The 12,524-nt window shown below is 37.5% G+C and overlaps 1 protein-coding gene across 1 annotated transcript in view; it reads right to left on the bottom strand.

The window, feature by feature from the left end:
- LOC103507609 (midnolin homolog) overlaps positions 1-12,524 on the bottom strand; it is a 46,851-nt gene that overhangs the window by 13,837 nt on the left and 20,490 nt on the right. The window contains exon 3 of the mRNA XM_008472101.3: positions 6,099-6,626. Within this exon, the coding sequence (XP_008470323.2) occupies positions 6,099-6,626 (528 nt within the window). The remainder of the gene's footprint in view (positions 1-6,098; positions 6,627-12,524) is intronic.

Raw genomic sequence — 12,524 nt, 5'->3', positions numbered from 1 at the left:
TGGAAAATATTGAGGTCCCTGAAGACAAAATATGATGGCTAAAAATATCATTACAAAAAAGTATTTTTGTTTATTTGTAAAAATCAACGAGCCGTTTCTGCCGATAATTTATTTGCTAGTCAATTGTTTGCGATGGATTGCATACACATCGCACAAATCATTATGTGGCGTATGGTACAGGTGGGCCAATAAATGGTACGTTTTTTAGGTGGGCGAATAAATGGTACACTTACCCACTCTGCTCTGCTACGTAGCTTAGTAAAGGATTATGTAAAAGGCCGTGAAGGCTTCCTAAAACATTAAGTAAGCGTAGATACCAATTCCCAAGGGGCTGTATAAATGTTAAACTCAGGTAAACTACTAAAGTGCCTCATTAGCTGATACAAAAAAGGAAGAAAGAATTCAGACCTCTTCTGTACTTCACCATTCACCACCCCTGACGAATAGGCTCCCCCAAGAAGACAAACACCATATTTTCATCAATACGGTCAATGTTTAAAATGAAAGCAATATTTTAATAAAAATTGCCGACAGGGGGAAGGGGGTAACCAGGGACAATACAAAGACTTCAATTTATTACAGAAATAAAAGGGTGTTGGCGCACTAGATTTCTGTTGGGTGCGGCCTTTGACTAGGGCTGATGAAGCGCTCATAACTTTCACATGGTAGGTACCCTACTATTGTGATTAGCTCCAATTTGAAAGTTTCCACTCTTTCTCTGTCTTCCACTTGGTCCACACCCACTTTATTAATAAGGCTGTGTTTATTTCTCTAGATAGTTATGCAACCCGGAGATATATGTCAATTCTGTCCACCTGAAAATCCAGTAAGAAGTCTTCTAGTTACAATACAATACATTACTTCCAATACAGTGGAAATTGCTCATTTTAAACTTGATCAGAAGCGAAAATTAGCAATGCATACATTTCATTGATTTAATAAAAATATACAGGCATACAAAGGACTTTTTCACAAGTCAATATCTAATTTCTAATCCCAGTCAATCTGTTCAAAATTATAAAACAAAACATATTGATTTCGTAAGAAGTAAAACAAATCATAAATTGATGGATTTCTTTTTTCGAATACCTGTCTAATCTTTACTACAAGATAAAAATATTCCCTCAAACACAGAGAAAATGTCACAATACACACACAGATCTAATTCCCTCAAATTACGCTATTTTTGTTTATTTGTAAAAATCAACGAGCCGTTTCTGCCGATAATTTATTTGCTAGTCAATTGTTTGCGATGGATTGCATACACATAGCACAAATCAGTGGTTTGGTATTATGCATGACGAAAGATAAATTGCGACACGAGAGTCAAAATATACACATACACACAGTAGTCACACAAATGATTATGACTCGCTGTCATTAGATGTAAAATAGATTTGCAAGATTGTCGGTTGACAAGTCTATCATTACCAATACCAACATTGCAGCTCGTGGAAATAATTTACCTTCTAATACTGATAACAACATTTGTCGGTTGACAAGTCTATCATTACCAATACCAACATTGCAGCTCGTGGAAATAATTTACCTTCTAATACTGATAACAACATGGGTAGGGTACCTTGGGAGTTGATGATACAGGACTGAAATTTCCCTGCCACGGGGACATAAAAATAGTGCCTTGCCAATAGTGCTTATTAAACGTTTATCACGAAAACGCTTATAGGAACTAAATAGAACAATAGAGCTTATTATACTACAGTCACAAATCCACTATACTTAAAGGATATCCCAGGAGTTCAGGGTTCAGGACATAATGCAATTCCGTACACCGCACCGTGGACTCTTGGACAAATAGAAACTAGGGGACCCGGAAATTCAAATATTTCATGGAAACACCTTGGTGGCTTAGCCTGGTAAAACAGACAATTGAACTTGGATTTTACTTTGGAGTGATTCACGTTAAAGATTCACTTAACAAATTTCCCGTTAAGTAAAACTGACAGTGGATTTCATCAAAATGAAGGTCTCCTGAGAGTTAATGGGCGGGGCCTATATCATTTCCTGAGTGAAATTTTCCTCAAGAGGTTTACTTTTGTCATTGATATTAATATGTATTTAGTATGAACATCTTGATTGAATTTTGGATACTTGAGAAAGTGATACTAAATCGAAGTGTCTATCAACTTGGTAACACAAATATTACTTTCAAGAGTTTCAAGGTTCTAAAATACTTGAGTTGACCACAGAATAGATAGATTGCAAACACCAATCATAATAAATTAATAATGCAAATAAACTTTCATGGATCGAAAAAAAAACAACATACAAATATGAACAATATTCTTCTATACATGAAGATCTCTATCGTATAAAAAGTTAAAAACATATACAATGTATTGACAAGGTTCTAAAATACTTGAGTTGACCACAGAATAGATAGATTGCAAACACCAATCATAATAAATTAATAATGCAAATAAACTTTCATGAATCGAAAAAAAAAACAACATACAAATAAGAACAATATTCTTCTATACATGAAGATCTCTATCGTATAAAAAGTTAAAAACATATACAATGTATTGTAAAAAACAAGATACAAATAAGAACAATATTCTTCTATACATGAAGATCTCTATCGTATAAAAAGTTAAAAACATATACAATGTATTGTACACATCACATAACGGTTCGTGTAAATCCACTTTCTCACTTTACCTTGATAAATGATTTGGCAGGAGAAACATCTAAAGCAAATAGGTAGATATTATAATGGTAACAGGTCTAATACGGTACACTGTGTTTGGAACATCTCAGACCTAACAGCAGTTAACAGTTTTTTAGAGCTAACTGTGACCCAAGTGAACAGTATATTACTACTACTTGTTGGTTGATATTGAAAACCAGATAGAAACGACTGTGACTCTCAGGCCAACGCAGATGTCTTGTAACGCGAAGATCCTTGGTTTGAATACAAGAAGTATAGTTTTAATTACTCATGTATTCTTGAAATTTCCAGAAAAGGTTTGACTGTTGTCTCAGTTCATCAAAATGTATCAGCGAACCGCGTGAATTTTGTAAATGAGTATTTTCACATTGTTTATCCTTACAAATCTACTAAATTAGTAAATTAAGTAGCATGGAGAGTACTTCTGTAGATTAGCAAATATAACTACTTAAAGCGTTACTCATACATAGGTACTTGAAACCCATAACCAATGTATTACTTATGACACACTAAAGATACAATGACTAACAAGTGTTAAGTACAGAAGATCAAGGAAATTTGTTTGGACGTTCATATGTTCGCAAATATCAAGCTGATGTGGGTGGTTTTCGTCTATGAAACTCTCTAAAATTTCTTCCTTCAATGTACCAGTCTATAAGGAAAATCTCTTGTACACCCACGTCGGTATTAAAATTTGCATACAGAAGAAACTCGAGCTGCAGCACTACAAAATATTCTGCAGTGTCCGAGAATTGGACAGGGGGCGGAAACCTATACACAAAAAAGTTGGCTTTGGATAGATGGATGGATACAGAGTGCCAAAGGGAATGTTCTTACTTACACGTATAAACCCCGAGCTCAAATGAAATATGTATACCTGGAAAAAATTATACTGAAACCTCAAGCCACCCACCTCAATGGAGAACTCGGACAGAACCATTCATCTTTTGACAAACCTTTGTGAATACTGGACTGAAATATTGTAAAGTCCACACTCCACACACTTTTGAAGGAGTATAAAAAGCATTTGCTGAGATGGATAAAACAAAACAGGTACCATTCACCTTTGTGGATACTTTCAACAGTTTATTGGTGTAAATTCCCAGGTGAGATTAATAGGTCTTATGGTGCCAAGATTTTTCTGTTCAACCCTACAGTTTGTCATACTGCTTTCAAGGAAAATCTGGGCCAGGTGAGTTGATATAGGATTTAGCACTCGAAGTGGTATATGGTTTTGTCAATATCACCGATGATGACATCACATGAGTAGCCCAGGTATTGAGATTTGCAACACCCGAGCCACTCGCTGCTGGGCTAAGTACAAGGTATTGAAGGTTAGTGACGTCATCGGCGTACTAAGTGTGTCAGTGTGGTATTGCAAGTACACAGTACCTACCAGTTGCCAGTTGTGGAATGAGAGCGTGTCAAACAAGAACTACACTACTCTACCTCCGTTACTTCTCCACCCAATGCCTTCTCTCTCTCACTTACCCGTGGTAATCGATATCTTCATCTCTCTCTCTTTCTTTCTCCTGCCGATATGACTGCTGAGAAATCCATTTTTCTTCGCGTTAATCATGTCAACACTTTCGCTTTTCCCATCCTCTCGACTTCAGAGTATCAGAGTACTTGGCAATAGGAATATGTTGTACACTGGGTCAATGTGAGTTCAAAATTATCAAGAACTTCTCGAACTCGTATAAGTACAATCATCAGATGGCCTCGAGACCTCGAGTTTATACGACAACTTAAAAATAGTGTCAAAATAGACCTATAGGAAGCTCCGCTGAAGTTCCGACTTTAGCTACATACCATCAAACAACGTATGAGTTACGCTGATAGAACTCACCCAGTAGCTTTATCATGTGATGTAAAACGGTCATGGCTAAGGTCCAAAGAGGTCAGGGTAGAAACAAAACTTTCATCAACATCTAAACTTTTAAAAGCTAGAATAACAAGAGCTCCGATTTATTGCGACAACCAAATGAATCATAATTTTCCACAAGGAGCAAGTAGCCTCTGAAATATTTGATCCCCAACAAGAAGTCTAGAGCGGACTCTATTATGCTACACGGCTACATCATGTAGGTTTGCTATGGGTTCAATTGATAGGAATGTTTGCAGTGGGGGTCTCTCGCTATTCCTAGCTCCTACAGGTTGCATGTAGGCTGCCCGGTTGTCACTTGAGTTCCACGGAGTCTTTAAGATCTTATATTTTTAGGTAGGTTGATTTTAATTTAAGCATCAAAACCTACTGACAACAAAAAGAGAACTATACACGACGAGATATAGTTTCAACCTACATCCTTTAGAATTGTGCTGTGCGGGGCAGACAGGATCTCAAATTAAGAAAATATTGCTACGATAATGTATGAATGTTGCGCTATGATGGAAATAGAAGAACTATCAGTAGGATGTTGAGTTACCATACATTAGTAAACTGAACAACAGTGGAATAAAAGATATAGCACAGTAAGTACAAGCAGTGGAGAGATAGTAAAGAAGTAAGTATAATTCTAGTACAGTAAACAGTAAGGTCAGAACGGTAGCTTCTTGTTTTTGTTTATGGCTTCAAGACAGAAGAACGGTCAAGACATAGCCTTATTATTCAACAATGATAACAACTATGGATAACAAAGTGATAACAAGTTTTTCCCACCAGAGAAAATATAATCCTTCAGTGAAGATTAGTTAATAGAAGTATTTTCACATTGTTTATCCTTACAAATCTACTAAATTAGTAAATTAAGTAGCATGGAGAGTACTTCTGTAGATTAGCAAATATAAGTACTTAAAGCGTTACTCATACATAGGTACTTGAAACCCATAACCAATGAATTACTTATGACACACTAAAGATACAATGACTAACAAGTGTTAAGTACAGAAGATCAAGGAAATTTGTTTGGACGTTGAGACATAAATTTCACTTGTGTAAGCGATTCAAACGAGTACCTCCCTCAGCAGTTCAAATATCAATACATAAAATATTGACTAATAATGTAGATATTTGTGTTTAATTTAATTAAATATAAACAATTCAATATTATGGTTAAAAAAAGCCGTAAGCGGTCGAAAATTGTCAGGTTTAATATTTCAATAGAAATGTTATGAAACAAGCTCAGTGCAACAGAATAGCGCACGTCATTGCTGCGAGAATTGCATGGGTTGCTATTGCTATCATTTTCCATGCTCATTCTAAAGGTCATCACTGGCTGACGGCTCATTTGTTCAATCATTCAATTCTCAAATGATGTCCATCTGTTAGAGTGGAAGAAAGAAGGGAGAGCTGGGATTGTCATAACCTAAATACAAGTTTGGAATTGGAAGTGACCTAGTTGGAGATGTTACAGCAAGAGATTTCAGATAGGTATTTACTGTTCAGGTCGAAGAAACATTCACTTACCTCTTTAGTGTCAGACTTGCTCGTTAAAACTTCGGATGACAGCTGTTTCAACGTTTGTGTGAGATTTCTGGAAGCTTCTGCCAAGGCCCGCGTGTCTAGCAAAGGCTTTGTCGTCGTACTTCCACATTTACAAGGGACATTTTTACATACATTGGAGAGAGGAACACTAGATGAGGTGGTGGTGAGAGAGGACGCTGAACTGAAGCTATCCAGCACTGAGGAGGTTTGAGATTTGAGAGTGCTTGTGGCAGCGGGATCAGGAGAACACACACTCGTGGCGGTTGCCATGGCAGCCGTTTCTATTGGAATGTCAACTGAACTACTAGGGTGAACTTTACACGGGGATTTCCTAGAACTGGAGGATGAGGTTGAGGAAGAGGAGGTGGAGGAGGAAATAGAGCTGGCAGTAGTGGAACGACGACTGGTACTAGGAGAAATAGTGGACAGTTGTAGCTGAATCAGCATCATATGATCACCTAGGCGCATTGTTAGATTCAGAGGCGCTTTCCCCGATAGAAAATCATTAACCTGAAACAGTGGAAAACAAAAATGTGGTTACAATAACAACAAGGACATAGGTATTCATTTCAAAAGAGCAACTTTAGGTACTTGAGCAATTTTTCATTTTCAAACTTCATCGATAGTCATTTTCAACTAATTTTCTAAATTATTAGATAGGTGTACACTAACAAAAATGTGGTTACAATAACAACAAGGACATAGGTATTCATTTCAAAAGAGCAACTTTAGGTACATGAGCAATTTTTCATTTTCATACTTCATCGATAGTCATTTTCAACTAATTTTTTAAATTATTAGATAGGTGTACACAGTGTCTAATCCAATTCTACACCATGCCAAGCCCCACCCTCCCCATAGTTTAAGTTAATGGACATGGTGTGAGCCCTTATTCTGTTCGGAGAACAATAAACATAACTTGCATGTTTATTATTTGCCTGCTACCGACTACTTTATGATTCCCTCTTGCAACATAGTGCCCAGTGGTGATTTGAACATTATAATAATAGGTAAGTAGGTACTAGCACGTAGCCAGGCAACAAGCACCCCCGAAGCCGAGAGGGTTGCACATGCACACCGGAGGTCCCGGGTTCGATTCCCCGCAGAGTTCAAGTTTTTCTGCTCTGTGCTTGAAATACGAGGAGCACGCACCCAACCTCGTTTGGAAAATAGAACATAACAGTGTAATTAAATATAAACAATTCAATATTATGGTTAAAAAAAGCCGTAAGCGGTCGAAAATTGTCAGGTTTAATATTTCAATAGAAATGTTTCCCGATTTTGAAAATTTGGACCGATTGCAATACTTTCTCATTACCTTGTATAGGTTCCCTATACGTAAGGGTAATAGAAAGTAAATAGAACATAACAGTTTATGGTAGCCACCTATCAGAACATGCCTTACCATTCTATCAGTACAAAGTATGGGCAGAAACCAGAAACGTATACTGGTGTGTTCGGGGATGTCTCTGCCTTTGGCCAAAAGGGAATTCCTATTCCATTTTCTTTTCCTTTTCTTTACTTCTTCCTTTTTCACTTTTTATGCCTCTCTCCCTCTATCTTTCCTTTTCTTTTCCCATTCTCTCCTTTCTCTCTTAAAATTTCGCCTATAACATGTCTCTCGTCTGAAGTATCGAGATAGACGAGTTTCACAGTCGCTGCGTATTGATTGTCTACGCCTGGCCTCTGTCTGTGATGTGCTTCAACCCCCTCCGTCGCTTCAATAAAATTGAAATTGCAAGTACTCAATACAATGGATACTCGTAGGTGCCTTTAGAGGAAACGCTGATTTAGAAACCTTTGACGACCCTATGTACTATACTCGTAAAAAACCTAATACGGGGATTACTGCTCAGAGCTCTGAACAACTATCAATCTTTGCAACAACAAAGTTCTCAGTTGTAGCGATAATAGTAATAAAATTGAAATTGCAAGTACTCAATACAATGGATACTCGTAGGTGCCTTTAGAGGAAACGCTGATTTAGAAACCTTTGACGACCCGATGTACCATACTCGTAAATAAACTAGTACGGGGATTACTGCTCCGAGCTCTGAACAACTATCAATCTTTGCAACAACAAAGTTCTCAGTTGTAGCGATAATAGCACTTGTTTAAAGTTCGCCCTCTCCACAACAACCATCACAATGTCATTGCATGATTGGACTACGCCTTTGACCCCGGACCTTCTCGTTCAATGAAAACCAGAACCAATGAGGAAACCTATTAGCTTCATTAGATTCGGATAAGAATAATCGGAATTTTCCAACATCACACGCGGGCGTTTAGAAAACAAGTTGGCTTTGGATAGATGGATGGATACAGAGTGCCAAAGGGAATGTTCTTACTTACACGTATAAACCCCGAGCTCAAATGAAATATGAATACCTGGAAAAAATTATACTGAAACCTCAAGCCACCCACCTCAATGGAGAACTCGGACAGAACCATCCATCTTTTGACAAACCTTTGTGAATACTTTCAACAGTTTATTGGTGTAAATTCCCAGGTGAGATTAATAGGTCTTATGGTGCCAAGATTTTTCTGTTCAACCCTACAGTTTGTCATACTGCTTTCAAGGAAAATCTGGGCCAGGTGAGTTGATATAGGATTTAGCACTCGAAGTGGTATATGGTTTTGTCAATATCACCGATGATGACATCACATGAGTAGCCCAGGTATTGAGATTTGCAACACCCGAGCCACTCGCTGCTGGGCTAAGTACAAGGTATTGAAGGTTAGTGACGTCATCGGCGTACTAAGTGTGTCAGTGTGGTATTGCAAGTACACAGTACCTACCAGTTGCCAGTTGTGGAATGAGAGCGTGTCAAACAAGAACTACACTACTCTATCTCCGTTACTTCTCCACCCAATGCCTTCTCTCTCTCACTTACCCGTGGTAATCGATATCTTCATCTCTCTCTCTTTCTTTCTCCTGCCGATATGACTGCTGAGAAATCCATTTTTCTTCGCGTTAATCATGTCAACACTTTCGCTTTTCCCATCCTCTCGACTTCAGAGTATCAGAGTACTTGGCAATAGGAATATGTTGTACACTGGGTCAATGTGAGTTCAAAATTATCAAGAACTTCTCGAACTCGTATAAGTACAATCATCAGATGGCCTCGAGACCTCGAGTTTATACGACAACTTAAAAATAGTGTCAAAATAGACCTATAGGAAGCTCCGCTGAAGTTCCGACTTTAGCTACATACCATCAAACAACGTATGAGTTACGCTGATAGAACTCACCCAGTAGCTTTATCATGTGATGTAAAACGGTCATGGCTAAGGTCCAAAGAGGTCAGGGTAGAAACAAAACTTTCATCAACATCTAAACTTTTAAAAGCTAGAATAACAAGAGCTCCGATTTATTGCGACAACCAAATGAATCATAATTTTCCACAAGGAGCAAGTAGCCTCTGAAATATTTGATCCCCAACAAGAAGTCTAGAGCGGACTCTATTATGCTACACGGCTACATTTTAATCATGTCAACACTTTCGCTTTTCCCATCCTCTCGACTTCAGAGTATCAGAGTACTTGGCAATAGGAATATGTTGTACACTGGGTTAATGTGAGTTTAAAAGAACTTCTCGAACTCGTATAAGTACAATCATCAGATGGTCAACAACGTTTAGACCTCGAGTTTATACAACTTAAAAATAGTGTCAAAATAGACCTATAGGAAGCTCCGCTGAAGTTCCGACTTTAGCTGCATACCATCAAACAACGTATGAGTTACGCTGATAGAACTCACCCAGTAGCTTTATCATGTGTTGTAAAACGGTCATGGCTAAGGTCCAAAGAGGTCAGGGTAGAATCAAAACTTTCATCAACATCTAAACTTTTATAAGCTAGATTAACAAGAGCTCCGATTTATTGCGACAACCAAATGAATCATAATTTTCCACAAGGAGTAAGTAGCCTCTGAAATATTTTATCCCCAACAAGAAGTCTAGAGCGGACTCTATTATGCTACACGGCTACATCATGTAGGTTTGCTATGGGTTCAATTGATAGGAATGTTTGCAGTGGGGGTCTCTCGCTATTCCTAGCTCCTACAGGTTGCATGTAGGCTGCCCGGTTGTCACTTGAGTTCCACGGAGTCTTTAAGATCTTATATTTTTAGGTAGGTTGATTTTAATTTAAGCATCAAAACCTACTGACAACAAAAAGAGAACTATACACGACGAGATATAGTTTCAACCTACATCCTTTAGAATTGTGCTGTGCGGGGCAGACAGGATCTCAAATTAAGAAAATATTGCTACGATAATGTATGAATGTTGCGCTATGATGGAAATAGAAGAACTATCAGTAGGATGTTGAGTTACCATACATTAGTAAACTGAACAACAGTGGAATAAAAGATATAGCACAGTAAGTACAAGCAGTGGAGAGATAGTAAAGAAGTAAGTATAATTCTAGTACAGTAAACAGTAAGGTCAGAACGGTAGCTTCTTGTTTTTGTTTATGGCTTCAAGACAGAAGAACGGTCAAGACATAGCCTTATTATTCAACAATGATAACAACTATGGATAACAAAGTGATAACAAGTTTTTCCCACCAGAGAAAATATAATCCTTCAGTGAAGATTAGTTAATAGAAGTATTTTCACATTGTTTATCCTTACAAATCTACTAAATTAGTAAATTAAGTAGCATGGAGAGTACTTCTGTAGATTAGCAAATATAAGTACTTAAAGCGTTACTCATACATAGGTACTTGAAACCCATAACCAATGAATTACTTATGACACACTAAAGATACAATGACTAACAAGTGTTAAGTACAGAAGATCAAGGAAATTTGTTTGGACGTTGAGACATAAATTTCACTTGTGTAAGCGATTCAAACGAGTACCTCCCTCAGCAGTTCAAATATCAATACATAAAATATTGACTAATAATTTAGATATTTGTGTTTAATTTAATTAAATATAAACAATTCAATATGAGACATAAATTTCACTTGTGTAAGCGATTCAAACGAGTACCTCCCTCAGCAGTTCAAATATCAATACATAAAATATTGACTAATAATGTAGATATTTGTGTTTAATTTAATTAAATATAAACAATTCAATATTATGGTTAAAAAAAGCCGTAAGCGGTCGAAAATTGTCAGGTTTAATATTTCAATAGAAATGTTATGAAACAAGCTCAGTGCAACAGAATAGCGCACGTCATTGCTGCGAGAATTGGAGGGGCCACGGGGCAATAGCCTCTAAATAACGCCTGACTTGTATTTTTAGTTCATACAAAATTACTCAAAATCATACGTTTTTCTTCCTTCGTAGATGAAAGACGCACGGCTCGCAGGCAAGCAGGTCATTCGTCCACAATTTGGTGCTGGGAAATTCCCCTTGTCTGTTTTTATTATACTCAAGCCGAAGCATCCGCTAGACACATTATTTGCCTGCATTCAAAAAAGGTCGATGTTTTAAATTAATGATTTTTTCCCTCGCCTATAAAAATTTTACCCCACATATAGCGGAGAGGGGCAGGACTGAAAAAGACAATCATCATCCCTAAATTTAAACGCCGGAGCACAATAACAATGATCATGCAGGAGCCTGGAGCTCCCACCTCCCCCTCCCAACACCTCCACAATCCCAACTTTCATACCCTCGCCTCCTCGCCCTATATTCACTGCACTTTCCAATGTTTCCCCGTGTAGGTATATCCATCCTTTTTTAGAGGCGAACAATAAGCAACAAATGTCTTCTTTATCCTTTGCTTTATTGTTTTTAATAAGCACTGTTATTGTAGATTCTACTTTCACTAAATGAAAAGTAATGGTATAGCATAGCAGTCACTTCTCGCCTGGTCTAATTTTATCCACCAAAGTCCTGGTTCTCCTTTCGCCAACCTTGATTCATATTAGAACAATATACCGCCAACATACGACCAACGTTCGTCAAAAAATACCTTCTGTTTCTTTTTTTACTGGGGCACAAAGTTTCACAGCAATATCCTTCTTCCCTTTCTCCTACCTTCACGTCTTCTCATTCTTCTTTTTCTTTGACTTCGCTTTCAAGTTCCCCCACAAATTTCAGTGCTGGGATCTCTCCCTTACTCCCTAGCATTAATTTTTTCAAAAAAGGGTACGTATCTGGCCCAAAATTTATCTGAAGTAGGGGTTCTTTTAACCCTCATTTCTGACGCAGCAGTGAGGCTTATCATTCAAAAGGAAATTTTATATTAAACGTCACCTACTTGTTTCTTCTGTATGCTACTTGGTAGCTTGCTACTTTAACATAGATATGATATACTGATATACACAGATATCTTTGACAAAATAGAGGACACTGGTTATTAACCAAGTAGCTACTTGGTAGCTTGCTACTTTAACATAGATATGATATACTGATATACACAGATATCTTTGACAAAATAGAGGACA

The sequence above is a fragment of the Diaphorina citri genome, unplaced genomic scaffold (genome assembly GCF_000475195.1).
Source record: "Diaphorina citri unplaced genomic scaffold, Diaci psyllid genome assembly version 1.1 scaffold329, whole genome shotgun sequence".
Taxonomy (NCBI): Eukaryota; Metazoa; Arthropoda; class Insecta; order Hemiptera; family Psyllidae; genus Diaphorina; species Diaphorina citri.
The sequence above is the reverse complement of the archived record's forward strand: the minus strand, read 5'-3'. Positions and strand labels throughout refer to the sequence as shown.